The sequence below is a fragment of the Aquarana catesbeiana genome, linkage group LG03 (assembly GCF_042186555.1).
Source record: "Aquarana catesbeiana isolate 2022-GZ linkage group LG03, ASM4218655v1, whole genome shotgun sequence".
Classification (NCBI taxonomy): domain Eukaryota; kingdom Metazoa; phylum Chordata; class Amphibia; order Anura; family Ranidae; genus Aquarana; species Aquarana catesbeiana.
The window spans coordinates 65,453,289-65,473,471 of NC_133326.1; the positions used below are offsets into that span (position 1 = coordinate 65,453,289).

General features: G+C 43.5%; 1 protein-coding gene across 2 annotated transcripts in view; it reads left to right on the top strand.

The window, feature by feature from the left end:
- ATP8B4 (ATPase phospholipid transporting 8B4 (putative)) overlaps window positions 1-20,183 on the top strand; it is a 576,024-nt gene that overhangs the window by 314,637 nt on the left and 241,204 nt on the right. For both annotated transcript variants that reach the window (XM_073618636.1, XM_073618637.1), the window contains exon 9: window positions 8,066-8,136. In XM_073618636.1, coding sequence (XP_073474737.1) covers window positions 8,066-8,136 — 71 coding nt within the window. The remainder of the gene's footprint in view (window positions 1-8,065; window positions 8,137-20,183) is intronic.

Below are 20,183 nucleotides of genomic sequence, written 5' to 3' on the forward strand. Positions count from 1 at the left end.
TTGATCAGAATTTCCATATGAGTCGCAGCACTAATTAGGGCTCATGCACACTGCATCTCAAAGAAGCGGCTCCTACAGGCTTTTGGGCTCTCTTTTTTTTCTGCCTGGAAACTCCCCTCCATGTTAGCCAATGTGTCCATGCATACTATGGCTTTTTCAGGACTTTGCAGGCATATTTTCTTAAAGGCAGAAAAAAAACACCAAACTCACGTTTTTGAGAGGAACTTTTGAGCAGAAAAGATGCCTAAGTACCCAAAAACACACGGAAAAGCTCAAAAAAGCATTAAAACGCACAAAAAAAGGAGAAATTCAATGAGGGGAGGGTTTGTGAAAAAAAATCGCTTATGTTCAATAAAAACGCGCAAAAAAGCACAAGCTTAGTTCAAGCTTTTAGGCCAAGAAATAAAAGCTCAAATGCCTGTAAAAACAGCTTTTCTTTTCTCGGACATCACGGGACACAGAGCCACAGTAATTACTGATGGGTTATAGGGTATCACTAGGTATTGGACACTGGTCACACCCTAATCAGGAAGTTCAACCCCCTATATAACCCCTCCCCTTCCAGGGATACCTCAGTTTTTACACCAGTGTCTTAGGTGTTGGACGTGTAAAGATGTCCTGTGCTGAAGCTCCAAAAGGAATATTCTAAGATCCTATACTGGGGCAAGCCAGGCGACCGGATCCATTCAAAGTGTCTTTTCATGGCCGAATTGGATGGTACCCGGGCCTCGTGTCCGAAGAAACGAGGTTTTACCTGTAACGCTTCTCTTTTTAGAGAGCTGGACCCGCGGATCAGAAAATGGCTTTAAACTTCCTAATTTCTGGCGAGGTGCTTTACAGGCCCAGAACTGAAGGATCCCCCTACTGATGGGGGCCCCAGTCTCTGACGGTTTTTCCACAAACGGAGCCCACCGTGAGAGGCGAAGGCTGGGTCTGTGTAAACTGAACCCTGCGGCCTGGATAAGGTAAGAGGAGATTCCACAGAATTTTAATTCTAGTGGCTTTTCTCCTTTAAGGTGAATGCATGCTGTGCCTATTGTGACCACCGGGGGCTGCCAAGAGCACAAACCTTTTCATGTTTGATCTGTCTCAGCGTCCGCTGCATTAGCTCTTCCTCCAGCTCCAAAGGTAGATGGTGGGGGGTTTTCTCTGCTGGGATGGTCCCCCCAGGCTAGGGAAAGGCTCAGGTATGCTGTAAGGCGGGTGAGACCGCACTGTCACAGCCGCTGCCGCCGCCGCCACCGAAGCCGCATTGTGATGCAGGGCCCATCACTGCCGGCCTCCTCCTTATTCCCCCAACCCCAGCCTCCCTTCAGGCTTGTCAGAAAGGGTCGGCTCGCGCGGGAAGCGCTCGTTTTTCAAAAACGAGGGGGGGCGGGGCGTCAGCACAGCGTCAGCGTGCCCAGACGCCCACAGTGCCAGAAAGCATGGCCATTTAAAGCACACTGTACAGGTGCTCTGAGCTTTGGAGAGACACAGAGCTGACAGTCGCATGTAAGGTGGGACACAGGCATTCCCCTAGGCTGCATTTACTAAAGAACACCGGACTGGGCATTTGGTAGCAAGGCTTTTAGCCAGACTACATCGCTCAGCAGTCAGTGTTCGCTTTTGATACCTCACACCTTGTTGCTTTGCACTATGGGTAGAAGAGGTTCAAGCACCCCAAGAACCAGAGGCACTAGGGGGTCTCGTTCAGGTTCTCAGGACCCCCTGTCTGCTACACCATCCCCTCCTGAGGGACCAGGGGCAGCTGGACAGGGAGAGCCATTGGGGTTAGGGGCTACATCTGCTGCCGGCACTTCAGCCCCTGTGTACATTACACAAGAAGTTTTTTCCTCAACCATTTCTGGATTAGAGAAAAAGCTAATGGCCGCGATTACATCTTCACGCAGTGAAAGAAAACGCACAAGGCCTTCCTCTGCTTCCCAAGACCCTCAGTCAGAGGAGCTCTGGGATAAAGGAGATGAATCCCTTTCAGAGGATCGGGAGGGGACAGATGATTCCTCTTCGGAGGATTCAGGTGGAGAGCGACCCTCTGCGACTTCCCAAGAGGAGAAAGTCTTAGTGCAGATCCTCACTGGTTTGGTCCGCTCCACATTTAAGTTGTCCCTACCTGAAACTACTACAGAAACCTCTTCTGCTTTGGGGTCACTGAAACCTTTCCAAGCAGCACATGCTTTTCCTGTTCATAATTTACTTGAAAAGCTGCTTTATTCTGAGTGGGATCACCCAGATAAGCGATTTCTTCCGCCGAAAAAGTTTTCTACACTTTATCCTATGGAAGAAAAGTTTATTAAGAGGTGGGGAATACCGGCCATTGATGCGGCCATTTCCTCTGTAAATAGTAATCTGACTTGTCCTGTAGACAACGCTCAGATGCTCAAAGATCCTGTGGATAAAAAGATGGACTTCTTATTGAAAGATGTGTTCTCTTTAGCAGGATCAGTGGCCCAACCTGCAGTAGCAGCGATTGGAGTCTGTCAATACTTAAGAGACCATGTTAAACAGGTCATCAAAGTATTACCTGAATAGCAGGCCCAGGGGTTTGCTAACCTTCCTGCGGCTTTATGTTATGCTGTTGATGCCATTAGAGATTCTATCGTGCAAACCTCTCGCCTCTTGCTTGGGTTGGTGCATATACGTAGAATCTTATGGTTGAAAAACTGGTCAGCCGAAGCACCATGTAAGAAGCTACTGGCTGGGTTTCCCTTCCGTGGTGAAAGGTTGTTTGGAGAGGACTTGGATAATTATATCAAGATGATCTCCTGTGGGAAAAGCACTCTCTTACCTGATAAGAAGAAGAGTAAGCGTCCCTCTTTTAAACGGACTCTTTCCCCAGCGCCAGGGGCATCAGCCTCCAGGCAGCCACGAGGGTCTCCTCCGTATGGGGCAAGAAACAAGAGTCAACCCCAGGGACACAAGAAATCCTGGGGGAAAAGGTCTTCTAAGCAAGACACTAAGACCTCTTCATGAAGGGGCGCCCCGCTTGCTCGAGTGGGGGGAAAGACTGCTGCAGCTCTCAGGGCCCTGGCAGAAGGACTTCCAGGACAGATGGGTGATCTCCACGGTAACCTTAGGGTACAGACTGGAGTTCCAAGAATGTCCCTCTCCTCGTTTCCTCAGATCAGGTGTTCCCAGAAAGCCAGAAGAGAAGCAGTCGCTCCTTCTAGCGATAAAGCGACTTTTGTCGCAAGAGGTCATTGTGGGGGTTCCCACAAAGGATCAAGGATTGAGACTTTGTTCCAATCTTTCTATGGTCCGAAAACCAAATGGGGACGACAGACCCATTTTGGATTTGAGAGATCTGAAACGATTCCCAAGGATGCAGTCCTTTCGTTTGGAATCAATTCAGACAGTAATCTCCGTCCTGCAGGGAGGAGAATTTCTGATATCAATAGGCATCAGAGATGCAGGCCTATATGTGCCCAGTTTTCCTGCTTAACTGAAGTGTCTGCAGGCAAAGATCACTGCTCTAAGGGAGCTGATTCTGACAGTCAGGGCCAAGAAGGGTCTTTCTGTCCGCCTTTGTATAAGGCTGCAGGGGAAGATGGTGGCTTCATTCGAAGCAGTTCCCTATGCGCAGTTCCAAGCAGAACTGTTGTAACACAGTATTCTGTTGACCTGGAACAGGAAGGTGCAGGCATTAAACTTTCCAATGCACCTATCGCATGCGATGCGTCAGAGCCTCAGTTGATGGCTCATACCCGAAAACCTACAGAAGGGGAAATCCTTCCTACCGGTTGCCTGGGATCCTCTTGCAGGCAGGACGGATGCGTTGGTGATTCCGTGGCATCGGCTCTCACCGATTTATGCATTCCCTCCCATTCTGCTACTGCCACGGCTCCTTCGCAGACTCAGGCAAGAAGGGAAGTCGGCACTTCTGGTGGCCCCCGTTTGGTCCAGAAGAACCTGATAAGCAGAAATAGCAGGGATGATGGTGGGTTCCCGGTGGACCCTACCGATACACCCAGACCTGTTAGCTCAAGGTCCGGTGTTCCAGCCTGCCTCACAAATGCTAGATTTGACGGGTGGGCTATTGAATCCCACGTTCTGAAAAATCGTGGGCTTTCAGGTCCTGTCATATCTACCTTGATCAAGGCAAGGAAGCCAGCTTCCAGAATGATTTATCATAGTGTCTGGAAAGCTTATGTATCCTGGTGTGAATCCAGGGGTTGGCATCCCAGGAAATATGTCATAGGTAGAAATCTGGAATTTCTACAATTAGGATTAGAGATGAAGCTGGCCTTGAGTACCATCAAGGGCCAGGTGTCGGCCTTATCAGTGTTGTTTCAACGGCCGCTTGCTTCGCATTCTCTGATCCGAAACTTTATACAGGGGGTGATGCGTCTTAATCCTCCGGTTAAGGCGCCCCTAAACCCCTGGGACTTGAACTTGGTTCTATCGGTGTTACAAAAACAACCTTTTGAACCAATACGTCAGATTCCTTTGGTCTTACTGACGAGGAAACTAATTTTCCTGGTAGCTATCTCTTCTGCTAGAAGAGTATCAGAAATAGCAGCTCTTCCCTGTAAAGAGCCTTACTTGATTATACACAAGGATAGAGTGGTACTGCGCCCTCATCCTAGTTTTTTTACCGAAGGTGGTTTCAGATTTTCATCTAAACCAAGACATTGTGCTACCTTCCTTTTTTCCAGAACCTTGTTCTTCGGAAGAAAGGTCATTACATTCTTTGGATGTAGTAAGAGCAGTCAAGACCTATCTGGAGGCAACTGCTCAGATTCGCAAGACGGATGTCTTGTTCGTGCTGCCGGAGGGTCCCAATAGAGGACAGGCAGCGTCAAAAGCGACCATTTCTAAATGGATTCGACAGTTGATTATTCAAGCTTACGGTTTGAAACGGAAGGTTCCCCCGTTTCAGATCAAGGCACATTCCACAAGGGCTATTGGTGCTTCTTGGGCAGTGCATCACCGGGCCTCTATGGCTCAGATCTGCAAGGCCGCAACCTGGTCTTCAGTTCATACACTCACCAGATTCTATCAGGTGGATGTGAGAAGGCATGAGGATATCGCCTTTGGGCGTAGTGTGCTGCAGACAGCGGTACAAGGTCCTCAGGTCTGATAGCACCCTACTTGGTTGTGATTCCCCCCCCCTCAGTTGGCATTGCTTTGGGACATCCCATCAGTAATTACTGTGGCTCTGTGTCCCGTGATGTCCGAGAAAAGAAAATAGGATTTTTTATTACAGCTTACCTGTAAAATCCTTTTCTTTCGACGGACATCACGGGACACAGAGGTCCCGCCCCTCTTCTAATACACCTATACTGCTTTGCTACAAAACTGAGGTATCCCTGGAAGGGGAGGGGTTATATAGGGGGTTGAACTTCCTGATTAGGGTGTGACCAGTGTCCAATACCTAGTGATACCCTATAACCCATCAGTAATTACTGTGGCTCTGTCCCGTGATGTCCGTCGAAAGAAAAGGATTTTACAGGTAAGCTGTAATAAAAAATCCTATTTTTTTGGAGCTGCAGTGTGCATGAGCACTAAGGCTGCATGTTTTGTGGATAAGCAAGAGTTTGTTTGAAAGTTTATGGTTTAGATTATGAAAGTACCGGTATTCTTACATGATTGGGAATGAAAAATATTTTTAGATGTACTGCTTGTAATACTCTATTACTTCCAAAAGATGGCAGAAGAGTCCTACTGCAAAAGTCTGTATACCTTTTTCATCTGGCTGTTTTATGTCATGGCACCAGAGAGCATGCATAAGGCAAGATTAACATGCCAGCTTTAGCTGTTCATTTTTCCTTTTTATGAGTCTTTCTTGTTCTAAAGACTTAAGAAGTCTTAAAATACTATCAGCGGTGATGCTGATTACAACAGATGTCTCTGTAACTCTGCTGAAATGTACCATATTTTTCGCTGAATAAGACGCACTCCCCCCCCCCCCCAAAAAAAAATGAGGGGAAATGTCTGTGCATCTTATGGAGCGAATATTGGCCAGCCCCTCCCCCTGTTGCCACCGTGTTACAATACCGGCCTGGCTGTGGTCCGAGGGCCCGGCTGCAGAAGGGGGCCTGCTGGCGCCGCCTGCTGGAACTCACTGGGTTCTGGCCCTGTCTAGGCACTGGCTGCTCACTCTCTCAGAATGGCTCGTGGCGGCAGCGACCATCCTGTGGGCCCCAGCAGCATGCATAATGATCATATAGCAAGGGTAGGAGGCCTGGCCTGGGTAGAAGAAGCAGGCCCAGGAAGCTTTGCAGCAGGTCCAGTGCGCGTAGGTGGGCGGCACGCCCACGCGACGTCATTACATGTTGCTGCTGCTGCAAACCTAATAGTGTACCCGCATAGGTCGCTGCCTCCCTCCGAGTCCCTTCCAGTCCCTGCCTCGGTAAACAGTGCCCGCTCCGTTAGGGCAGAAAAGGAGAGGAGTCAGAGGACACACCAGCAAGCCACAACAGGTACCATCCCAGCCACCCACTGCAGGGGCCAGGTGCCAGCCCAGCCACCCACTGCAGGGACCAGGTGCCAGTCCAATCACCCACTGCAGGGACCAGGTGCCAGTCCAGCCACCCACTGCAAGGACCAGGTGCCAGTCCAGCCACCCACTGCAGGGACCAGGTGCCAGTCCAGCCACCCACTGCAGGGACCAGGTGCCAGTCCAGCCACCCACTGCAGGGACCAGGTGCCAGTCCAGCCACCCACTGCAGGGACCAGGTGCCAGTCCAGCCACCCACTGCAGGGACCAGGTGCCAGTCCAGCCACCCACTGCAGGGACCAGGTGCCAGTCCAGTCACCCACTGCAGGGACCAGGTGGTTCAGAATATTTTTTTTCTTGTTTTCCTCCTCTAAAACCTAGGTGCGTCTTATGGAGCGAAGAATACGGTATACATAAAAATAATGTAAAAATAAGGTACAGTTTGTCTTAAAGTGCTATTAATCCCAAAAGCAAACATTTATTTTATTACAGCTTGTGATGGCTGCATTCTTTTTCTTTTTTACGCTTTCTTTCCTTTATTTTCATCTTGTGATCAAGCTAGTTAGTGTGTTGTTTTTCAACTGAACAATCTCTCCTACAAGTGTAGCAGCTTAGAGGGTTGAGACAAACCATTTAACACTGACGGGGTGCTTATGATGATTATCTTTTATTTGCTTTCCAAAGGAAAAAAACTTTTGACTTAACTACAGTGTTATCTGGAGTTTGGCTTTAATTTGTTGGTGTATTTAAATCTGCTAGAACAGCTAATGCTCTCATCCCCCCAGACTAACAATGCCGCTGTCCAAAGGTGCCCCTGTGCTCTTTCATCCAGAATAGAGGCACTCCTATACAGGAGGTGTTTTACTGGCCAGATCACCAGGTGAAAACAGAGTGGAAAATCCTATAAATAATCAAACCAATGCAGCCACCACATCTAAGGATTGGTAAGCTGCAATACATGACATTTTTGTTTTTGGGTTTAATACCAATTTTATTTATGAAGAAGTAGAAGCAGTTGAACAATATACCGGTAATTAAACTCCATACCTTGTAGGTTGTCTTTGGCATCTAGAATATAATACTCTTTAGGGTAAACATTTGCAGCCTGAAGGGACAGGATGCGAATGAAATATTTTAATGAAATGGCTATATTCTTAAATTAACCTCAATTTTCAATGAGAGGGAGAAAGAAAATATGCTGTTTGAAGAAAGGGTACCATGCTAGGTGGGCTACTCTAATCACATGATGGCTGTACACTACCTGGAGTCATGCGTCTGACTATACCAAATATGAATTAATTGCACAATAATAGAGTCACTGAAATATAATACATTTTTGCATGGCCTATATTCCCTAGCTTTCTTTTAAACTGTTTTACTTTGACTGGTTGTTCTCATCATTATGGCGAGGGCGCGGTCACTCCAGACTCATAAAGTAAAGCTTGGTAAACAATGAAACGCTGTAATTGGCCACTGTACACAAAATGAATCATGTGTTAACCTCAGAAATCCTGTAACAGATAACAGTGTTTGACACTAATCTTCTGCAAGGGATCTGTCCTATTTACTGTGGCAAATGAAATATTTCAGCCAAACGTATAAACCAGATACTTATCTGTTTCACAGGCTGACTTGCTCCTCCTCTCAAGCAGTGAACCACATGGCCTGTGTTACGTGGAAACAGCTGAGCTTGATGGGTGAGTTGTCTTTTTTTTGTCTTTGATTTATTTTATCTTTTTTTATTTAACGTGTGATTTGCTGTTTCTTGGAAAACAACATTTGATTTTTTTTCCCCTAGTGTACTGATAAAGCAAAATACATTTTTTTTTTTTTTTTTTGGAGAGAACCAGTGTTCTCTCCAAGAAAAATGTTCTCTCCAAAAACCTAATTTTACATTATTATTTTTAGGAAATATACAATAATGTGCAAAAGGCACAGGCATGTTACATATAGTAGTTCACTAAATATTTTTCTAAGATGGTCATGTTATGTCTGCTGCAATTGACTGTCAATAAAAACAAATTAAAAGTAATACAGTAATGCCCCGTACACGCGGTCGGATTTTCCGACGGAAAATGTGTGATAGGACCTTGTTCTCGGAAATTCCGACCGTGTGTAGGCTCCATCACACATTTTCCATCGGATTTTCCGACACACAAAGTTTGAGAGCAGGATATATAATTTTCTGACAACAAAATCCGTTGTCGGAAATTCCGATCGTGTGTACACAAATCCGACGGACAAAGTGCCACGCATGCTCAGAATAAATAAAGTGATGAAAGCTATTGGCCACTGCCCCGTTTATAGTCCCGACGTACGTGTTTTACGTCACCGCATTTAGAACGATCGGATTTTCCGACAACTTTGTGTGACCGTGTGTATGCAAGACAAGTTTGAGCCAACATCTGTCAGAAAAAATCCTAGGATTTTGTTGTCGGAATGTCCGAACAAAGTCCGACCGTGTGTACGGGGCATTAGACATAAGTAGGCCCTTAAACCAAACATAATTATAGACCACTATCTAGTTAAAAATCATAATATGCTTGTAGGCGTGTATTTTACCAGTTATAGCAAATAGTTGTTATGATTAGTGACATAAAGGATAGGTTGAATGTCTGAATGAAATAACTGCTGCCTAAAGCCAGCCATAGACGGTTTGAATCTCGGCTGGTTCAGCAGGAACCACCTGAGATTCGAACCATGTATGGGCAGACTGAATGTACCCAAGTTAATCGATTGATCAAGTTGGGTATAACCAGCCTGCCAAATTGCAAATGCAATTATTATTGGTAGCGACTGTTATAGTTCCTACCAAAAATAACTGTGTTCTGATTGGCCATGAAAACAGTGCAGCAAACAAGAAATACATCTAACTTACTTCCCATCAAAATGGAAGATGCCTGGCACTAATATTGGCAGAATCTAAGACCCAGGTACACTCACCTACAGCCCGGTGTAGCCCTATTACTCCACTGGTCCTTGTAAAAGTGTTGTGATCAAAAAGCTATTCTTCCAAGATGGAAATAAAACCAAGCAACTTTCCTCCAAGGACTGAAGGGTAGACAGATGGCAGTAGGTTCTCTGGTCTGATAAGTCAAATTTGGCTCCTACAGAAACCAGTTTTACCAATACAAAAATGGAGAAGGTACATGAATAGAGGCCTGCAGGCAACATTGAAGCACAGTGGTACCCTGCAAGTTTGGGGTTGCTTTCTGCAAACCGATTTGGTCACAATTGATGGAGTTCTTACTGTGGAGAAGTACATGCAGATTTTTATCCACCATGCTGTGCCATCGGAGAGACATCTGATCATTCACAACTTCATTCTGCAGAATGCCAATGACCCAAAACCCAAGTACATCCAAAATAATACATACCTATCTGCAATACAAAGAAAAATTAATCTTTTAACAGATTATATTTCCCTAATGTCAACATCATTGAGCCAGCCTGAGCGACAGAAGAAAGTAAGACATCCAAAGTCAGCAGTGAAACTGTGACAAGTAATCCAGGATGCTTGGAACAAGTTACAATGCAAGTACCAATTAAAAAGGACAATAAAAAAGGGCTCACCAGTCTAATTTATTACCTCAAGTATCATTAAGACACCATATACAAATACTCACAAAAGCTGTAAGTACATGGTCATTTTATGAATTGTGTAACAGGGTCCCCTTAACTTTAAGGACCTGGATAACTATTGTGGAAGACCACATGACACAAAGCAAGATGGCTAACTTTTGAGGAATAGATTATATCCTTTGAAATGCATTAGCCTCCTTGCTTTGTGTTGTGTGGTCTTTCACATTGGTTATCCAGGTCCTTGAAGTTCAGGAGACCCTTCTACAGGATTCATATATCTATATACTTACAGCTTTTGTGGGTTTTTTTTATACACTTTTTATTAATAAACAGTTTTTTAGATAACGCACTAGGCTGGTTCTTCCCTTTAGTTTGTTCTTTTGGTTTAGAATGACAGATTTCCCCTATCCGAGGAGGGCTGCAAAACCAAAAGTAGATTCTGAGCACCGCATGGATTAGATCAGTGAATGTGTCTCCTCACCTTGAAGATCTCTTTTTTACACTTGAGTACTGATTTCAAGCTTCTTTTTCACCTTCACAAAATACATATAACTACATATTAATCAATATACTAGTGTGAAGTAAGGAGGAGGGATGCCTATGTTGGCTATTATGCATTCCAGCCTGTCCAGGTTGCATACCAAAAAGACTGTATCGGTGCAGTTATAAAGACAAAGGGGTTGTAACCCCAAATATTAATGTAATTTCCTTCTGTTTACTTTCTATGACGTTTCTTAATTAATGAAAACTGTTCATGGCATTATTTTTAACTACTTCCCACCCGGCCACTGCACATAAACGGCCGGGTGGTCCTTTCCTCGTTCTGAGTGGACTTTCAGGAACGTCCCTCAGAACGAAAGCTCGCAACGCAGCCAAGAGGCGCGCTGCGACTCGATCCTGTGATCTGTGATCAGAATGAACTCAAATAATACATACTGAGGTGTATTATTTGAGTTCATTCTGAACACAGAATCCATCTGAGCAGAGATTGGGATATGGGCGCTGTGATTGACCCTCCCGATCACCTGATGGCTGTGTCCAATCACAGCCAGCACAATGTAAACAGAAACGCAACGATCAGATCTCCCCACAAAGTGCACCAAGCACCACTGATATACCCATGTCCCTATACACATTTCAGTGTCCCAATAAAAAAAATCTGTCTGTCCCCCATCACTTCCAACACCAAATAAACACTGATTTGGGTTATTTTAACCAAAGAAAGGTAGCAGCATCATTTTTGGTCAAAATGTATCAAGAGAAATTACTTATTTGCAAAATTTTATAACAGAAACTAAGAAAAATGCCTTTTTCTGGCAATTTTCTGTCTTTTTTTTGTTTGTAGCGTAAAAAATAAAAACCCCAGCGGTGATTAAATACCACAAAAAAAAGCTCTATGTGTGTGAAAAAATGATAAAAGTTGAATTTGGGTACAGTGTTACATGATCGCGCAATTGTCATTCAAAGAGTGACAGCGCTGAAAGCTGAAAATTGGTCTGGGAAGGAAGGGGGTGAAAGTGCCCTGTATTGAGGTGGTTAAGTACTCTATAAGCTAAGACACTGGCAGAGTACTGGTATATGATTTTTTACATTTTTTACTCAAGGCTGTTTGAACTGTTTTAAAATGTAAAGTTCAGCTCCCCTGTTCCCATGTGCTTTGACGCCATTGTCTTCTATTCAGTTGTTAGGTTGAATTGTCAGGTGTATTATTTGAGTCCATAAAATGGCTAGCAGATATTTTTTCTATGTAGGTGCCTCAAATGGTTAGTGTAAGCATGTACAAAAGTTAAAGCAGAACTAAACCCTCCTATCCTTTACAAAAAAGGAACATGCCATCTTAGCCTCTGTTTAACTCTGTAGTTATTATACAGCTACACATGATGAGCTATAACACTTGTTGCCTTGAAAGTTTGGTTGAGAGCTAACATAGGCACACAGGCAGCTCTGACCATTATCACCAGAGGCATGATTTGACTGTACAGCCGTGGCCAAAGGTTTTGAAAATGACACAAATATTAATTTTCACAAAGTCTGCTGCCTCAGTTTTTAGGATGGCAATTTGCATATACTCCAGAATATTATGAAGAGTGATCAGATGAATTGCAATTAATTGCAAAGTCCCTCTTTGGCATGAAAGTGAACTTAATCCTATAAAAAAAAAACATTTTTTATTGTACAACACAGGACACAGAGCCATAGTAGTTACTATGTGGGTTATAGGCCACCTTCAGGTGATGGACACTGGCACGCCCTAAGACAAAAAGTGCACTCCCTATATAACCCCTCCCACTACTGGGAGTACCTTGGTTTTTTCGCCAGTGTCTAAGGTGTTGGTCACGAGTGAAGATGTGCTGTGTTGAACTCCACTGGAACAATGCTTGCTGGGGCTAGCTATGCAGCCGGATCCATTCAAAGTGTCTTTTTTGGGCGAATTGAATGGTACCCTGGCCTTGTATCCGAAGAAACGAGGTCTTGCCTGTAATGCTTCTCTTTTTAGAGAGCTGGACCCCAGGATCCAGGACTTTTTGGTATTAAGACCATAAAGTTTTACTGGCGGTGGTGCTAATACAGGTCCAGGATTGTGGGTTTCCTCGAGGATCCCCAGCTCCTGAAGGTTTAACGGAAACCCACCATGAAGGGTGAAGATTGGGTCTGTTGGTTTACCACAGAAAACCCTGCGGCGGGAAAGGTAAGTGGAGTTTTCTAGGAAATTTTCAAAATTTTCATATGAACGTCTCCTTTAATTTTGTAAATGTTGTCATGCCTATGTGTCACCACTGGGGGCTGTATAGAGCACTTACCATTTCATGCTTCTCAGAGAGCTCACGATGTGTCCAGGAAACAGCAGTTTTCTTCCTCTGCCCGGCAGCAGACCTCTGGTAAGTCTGTGGGGGGGTTTCCTCCCCACCAGACGCCCCCCTGTGTTGTTTTTTCTTCCCCTCTTTTTGCAGAAGGAGCACTTCAAAAAAGTGCGCGAACGGCACGGCGCTCGGCGGCTTCCAAGCCCCCCCTTCGCCATGTCTTCCTCTCTCTCTGTGATCCCATAGGATTGGAGCCCACGCTCGCGTGGGAAAAGCTTTTTTCTAAGGAAAGAGTATGGGCCATAGACAAGGGGGCGTGGCTTAGCGCGGCGTTGGCGTTCTCCAATGTCCAGTTCGGGAAGGGGTGTTAAAAAGGCACCATTGTTGCTGTTGTAAGCTGCGGAGGGACACGGGCAAAGGTGACATGTAAGAGGTTTGGTGACTCAGGCATTCCTTTTGACACATTTACTACTCTATCAGGCTGAGCATTAATAGCAGCAGCAGAGCTGGACTATTGCTCAAGCAGTGGATGCATTCCTTCTGGTAGTACCTCTGCTTTGTGCATCGGGCTATGGTCGGAAGGGGGGGTAAAAAATACCTCAAAAAAGGGCTCTAGAAAGACTATAGTCACACAGAAGCCTAGAACCATCTCAAAAAGGATGGCATCCTCCCCTGAGAGTAATATGGCTGGTCAGAGTGAGCCATCAGGAGGGGCACGTGTTGCAGCTGCTCTTAACACTGCAGCCCCTGTGTATATTACTAAGGAGTTTTTTTCTTCAACCACTTTAAGTTTGGAGCAAAAATTGATGCTTTAATCGCATCCCAGAGTGGGACTAAGCGTAGCAGGTCCCCGTCCATTGCTCAGGACCCCCATGCTGAGGAACAAGGGGCGAGAGGTGATGAATTTCTCTCAAGGGACCAGGAAGAGGCTGGATGTCTCCTTTTCCGAAGAACTTAATACGGAAGTATCAGGTTCGCAGGAAAGGTTGTTGGTACAGTCTCTCACTGGAATGGTCCGCTCCACTTTTATACTGCCAATAACGCAGTCAGTCGATGAGCCCACTTCTGGTTTGGGTTCACTAAAGCCTCCCCAATCTGTTCATGCTTTTCCTATTCATTCATGGCTAAAAAAGCTTATGTATTCTGAGCTGGAGCACCCAGATAAACAGTTTTTTCCTCCGAAAAAGATTTCAATACTTTATCCTATGGAGGAAGAATTCTATAAGAAATGGGGAATTCCAGTAATTGAGGCTGCTATATCCTCTGTGAACAAAAACCTGACTTGTCCAGTAGACAATGCTCATATGCTAAAGAATCCAACAGATAAGAAGTTGGAATTCCTTTTTAAAAACTATATTTTGCTCGCAGGTTCAGTTGTTCAGCCTGCGCTGGCAGCGATCGGTGTATCTCAGTCCTTAAAGGACCAGTTTATAGAGGCACTCAAGGTTATTCCTGATCAGCAGGCCCAGGATTTGGCTGGGATATCAGAAGCGTTGTGTTTTACAGTAGACACTTTGAAAGATTCTATTCTCCAGGCCTCATGGCTCATGCTAGGGCTGATACATGTGCGTAGAATCCTCTGGTTGAAAAAATTGGTCAGCTGAATCGCCATGCAAAAAGCTCTTGGCCAGTTTCCCATTTCATGGTGAACTGTTATTTGGAGACGATCTGGATAAGTATATACAAAGAATTTCTAATGGGAAAAGTTCCCTTTTACCAGTTAAGAAGAAGTTTAATCATTTTTTTTTAAACATGCTTCTTCTCCAGTGCCAGGGGCATCAGCCTCCAGGCAGTCACGATGTCCTCCACCGTCAGGTTCAAGAGGTAAACCTCAGGGTCAGTCCCAGGGCCAAAAGAGGACCTGGGGGAGAAAACGCAACAAAACAAAACACTAAAGCCTCCTTATGAAGGGGCACCCCCGCTCGCTTGAGTGGGGGGAAGGCTTCTACAGTTTTCAAGGGTCTGGCAGGAACGATGTCAAGACAGATGGGTGGCTTCCTCAATTTCTCTAAGTTACAAACTAGAGTTCCGAGAGTTCCCGTCTCCTCGTTTTCTCAGATCAAACGTTCCCAGAGATCCAGTGAAAACAAAGTGTCTTTTTCTAGCTTTGGATCATCTCTTGTCTCAAAGAGTGATATCGGTGATCCCCTTGGAAGAGCAAGGATTAGGGTTTTATTCAAACCTTTTCACGGTTCCAAAACCAGGGGATGTCAGACCCATTTTAGATCTCAAAGATCTAAACCAGTTTTTGAATATCCGTTCTTTTCGCATGGAGTCAATCTGATCACTAGTCCCCATCCTACAAGGCGGAGAATTTCTGGCATCAATCGACATCAAGGATGCTTATCTCCATGTGCCAATTTTCCCCTCTCACCAGAAATTTTTACACTTCGAGGTAGAAAATCTTCATTTTCAGTTTGTAGCCCTGCCTTTTGGTCTAGCTACTGCACCTCAAATATTTACAAAGGTCCTGGCTCCTCCTTTAGCCAGGTTAAGGGCTCAAGGTATAACGATACTAGCCTACTTAGATGATCTACTCTTGATAGATCAGTCGGTAGCCCGCTTAAACCAAAGTTTGTTCACCGCGGTCAGCTACCTGGAATCCCTAGGTTGGATTCTCAACCTAGAGAAATCCTCCTTAAAACCATCAAGGAGATTGCAGTACTTGGGGCTGATCATAGATACAGTTCAGAAGAAGGTGTTTCTGCCCCAGGAAAGGATCGATTCCATAAGGGAACTGATTCAGTTGGTCAAAACAAAGAAGAATCCTTCTATTCGACTTTCCATGAAGTTATTGGGAAAGATGTTGGCTTCTTTCGAGGCCGTTCCTTATGCACAGTTTCATTCAAGACTGCTGCAAAACCGTATCCTGTCAACTTGGAACAAGAAGGTCCAAGCTCTGGACTTCCCAATGCATTTGTCCCCCGAAGTGCGTCAGAGCCTCAATTGGTGGTTGATATCCAGGAATCTTCAAAAAGGAAAATCCTTTCTACCAGTCACCTGGAAGGTGGTAACAACAGATGCTAGCCTTCTAGGCTGGGGAGCAGCCCTGGAAGAAGCGTCTGTCCAAGGGAAAAATGGTCCAAATCAGAGAGGGCCTTTCCCATCAATATTCTAGAGATTCGGGCAGTACGCCTGGCCCTAGAGGCCTGGACACTCAGACTATGGAATTGTCCTGTCAGGATCCAATCCGACAATGCCACAGCAGTGGCCTATATCAATCACCAAGGGGCTATAGGTAAGCCTTATTATAGGCTTACCTTTAGGTAAAAGTTATAGCGGAAAGTTTACTTCCTCTTTAAAGTAGGTGTAAATTCCAACTGATTGACATTTGCTTTTTCTAAAATACTTGTTTTCTCTTGTTTTGTGGCATCTCATTGCAGATAATCTACTGTAGCCCCTATACAACCAGTTTCTGTCTACATGTATGCACTCTGCTCAGGGCTGCATGGCATTTCCCAGGGCAAGTTTACTGATGGTGATGGCAGTGGACTGTGCCTGCATAATGTGTGCTGAAATGGCCACGTATAGGCTCTCATCAGAAAGTCCTTGTGTTGGTATAACAACGCAAAAGCATTGTTAACGGTATACAACATTGTAGATAAAAATGACTGCATCACTGGATAACAGAATAACTTCTATTAGAATAACATGCTATCATCATTTTCTTAATCTAAGACCGCTATGTTTTGCCTGTTCATGTTTATTTAATAAAATAGAATATAAATTAATTTATTTCTTTTCATTAAATTTCACCAACTTTTATCATGTATGGTAATATTTATAATTAAAGCTGAACTGTGGGTTACTTTAAAAATTATCATTGTCTAGGGGTAGTGGAATAAGCATTAAAACTTTTCCCTGCAACTGGAGCTTTTCTTTTTCAGCTCTCTGATGTCCCAGGATATGAGCAGGTCCTTTCCCATCATCAGTGTGATGGAAGTCAGTTGGAGCTAGTAATAAGAAAATTATTAACATGGGTATATGTGTACTGAAATTCGGCCAATTCAGCAGGACTCGGCTGAATTTCGTTGAATGGTCCTGCTGGAAAACCAGCATTCGATCAGCCGCTGCAGCCAGCTGATCAGAATCCTTTTTTTTCTTTCAACACAGTATACCCTGCTTTACAGCTTTTCCTACCCTCCAGGTCCATTAAACTTGAGACAATTGGTGGAGGGGGCCACCGTGAGGGTCATTTTTTCATTTGCCCGCAGTGCGCTTTACATTATATTTTACTTTAATTCACATATATTATATGAATTTTATTTAACATTTCAATAAGGAATGAAAGTATTTTTTGCAACATCATACACCAGCAACTACAGCTAAATTGCAGTGGGTTTAGTTTATTTACACTGTAAACATGGAAATATTAAAATATGTATAAATAATTATGCATTTGAGACATGATGACAACACTAGGTACAGTTTTGTTATGCAAGATTTTCTTTTAGATATGAAAAATGTAGTTTATTTTGGCAAAGGGCAAAACTTTTACTAGGAAAATCAATCCACGTGTGTTGTTTATCTCTTTTTGTTAAATGTTATTTATTTTTTATCAAATAGCATTTATTGTAGATTTACTGTACAGTGCACATACAGTGCCTTGAAAAAGTATTCACACCCCTTGAAATTTTCCACATTTTGTCATGTTACAACTAAAAACGTAAATTTTTTGGGGGGGATTTTATGTGATAGACCAACACAAAGTGGCACATAATTGTGAAGTGGAAGGAAAATGATAAATGGGTTTCAATTTTTTACTAATATCTGAAAGGTGTGGTGTGCATTTGTATTCACCCCCCTTTACTCTGATACCCCTAACTAAAATTTAGTGGAACCAATTGCCTTAAGAAGTCACCTCATTAGTAAAAGTCCATCTGTGTGTAATTTAATCTCAGTATGAATACAGATGTTCTATGAAGCCCTCAGCAGTTTGTTAGAAAACCTTAGTGAACAAACAGCATCATGAAGTCAAGGAACACACCAGACAGGTCAGGGATAAAGTTGTGGAAACGTTTAAAGCAGAGTTAGGTTTTAAAAAAATATCACAAGCTTTGAACATCTAATGGAGCACTGTTCAATCCATCATCTGAAAATGGAAAGAGTATGGCACAACTGCAAACCTACCAAGACATGGCCGTCCACCTAAACTGACAGGCCGGGCAAGGAGATCATTAATCAGAGAAGCAGCCAAAAGGCCCATGGTAACTCTGGAGGAGCTGCAGAGATCCACAGCTCAGGTGGAAGAATCTGTCCACAGGACAACTATTAGTCGTGCACTCCACAAATCTGGCCTATGGAAGAGAGGCAAGAAGAAAACCATTGTTGAAAGAAAACCATAAGTCCAGTTTGCAGTTTGTGGGGGACACAGCAAACATGTGAAAGAAGGTGCTCTGGTCAAATGAGACCAAAATTTAACTTTTTAGCCTAAAAGCAAAACGCTATCTGTGGCGAAAAACGAACACTACTAATCATCCTGAAAACACCATCTCCACAGTGAAACATGGTGGTGGGAGTATTATGTTGTGGGGATGCTTTTCATCAGCAGGGACAGGGAAGCTGGTCAGAGTTAATGGGAAAATGGATTGAGCCAAATACAGGGCCATCTTAGAAGAAAACTTGTTAGAGTCTGCAAAAGAGTTGAGTAGGGATGGAGGTTCACCTTCCAGCAGGACAAAGACCCTAAACATACAGCCAGAGCTACAATGGAATGGTTTAGATGAAAGCATATTCATGTGTTAGAATGGCCCAGTCAAAGTCCAGACCTAAATCTAATTGAGAATCTGTGTCAAGACTTGAAAATTGCTGTTCACAGATGCTTTCCATCCAGTCTGACAGAGCTTGAGCTATTTTGCAAAGAAGAATGGGCAAAAATGTCACTCTCTAGATGTGCAAGCTGGTAGAGACATACCCAAAAATTCTAGTATTGACTCAGGGGGGCTGAATACAAATACACTCCACACTTTTTCAAATATTTATTTGTAAAGCTTTTTGAAAACCGTTTATCCTTTTCCTTCCACTTCACAATTATGTGACACTTTGTGTTGGTCTATCAGATAAAATCCCAACAAATACATTTACATTTTTGGTTGTAACATGACAAAATGTGGAAAATTTCAAGGGGCATGAATATTTTTTCAAGGCACTGTATTACAAACATTAATTTTATCTGTCCAAACTGCATACAGAATATTACTATGTTACAGAAGAAAAAGTACAACTTTAACAGTTAGAAAATCTATGTTTTGGCCCAAATGCATTATGTTTAATTTGCAATTCTTGTAAATAAAAGTAACAGTACTGTACTGCAAGAGCACACTTCCATCGCAAAGCAAATCATTCCCCAAAGACAACCAAACTAACATACTAAGAAATGAATACAATAACACTCATTTTGGCAAAATTATTGGCCGCTGCACTTTATTTTGGTTTGAACAGATATAACAGTTATACTTTAAACTTACATATCAAATGATCAGAAAATAACAGTAGTTTCCTAGTTATCAAAAACTCATGCAAAATACCCAAGATTATAAAAACGGTAATGAAGATCCCCCCAGGTCCAAGGGTGACGAAACCACAAATAAGTGCTCGCGACGGGAGGGGGGAAAGGGAAGCTCTTATTGCAGACTGACCACAGGCACTTGTGACAGGGATGCGGCCCCTTATATAATGAGCCCCCGGGTATTCCAGAACTTTCCACCACACCTGATCAGGCACCTTTACCTGTGCCCAAAGGTGTGAGAAAAATTTAAAGGGACAGTACACCTATTTAGCAAAACTTATGTAAATGGCTTAACCCATTATAAATGATGTGTAGGATTGGAAGGGCAGCCGCGTGCCCATGCAAGTGTGACTAAATATTGGTCCAACTTTAAGCATTTTCCCATCTAGGATTTATTACCATATACTGACCTATATAATTGTATTTGAAGGAAGTTTCATAATGTAATTTGCATGCCATGTCATTGTACACAACTTTTCAGAGCTTGGATGACAGTTCTTTTTTACCACATTTATAATCAAACTGTTATCTCAGAACTGAAAAATTGGAAACTGGTCTTTGAAACTTTTGAACAAAACTGTTTTATTTTCATTAAAAATATTACCATAGATATTTTTGGTAAAAGATGCAAACACACCTGCCCAACTAGAACAAATCTACTGAACTTTAAAGGAGGAGAAGAGGCTGTAATACAAGGGATTATAATCCACATTGTTGTAGTGCAATACCAACTATGCAAAGTCCTTGCACCTCTCTTTATAAATAGGGTATATGTCTACATGACAAACACAGGTAGAATACTGTTATCGGCAATCTAAAATAGGAGCATGCAGAGATTCCACGGTGGAATAAA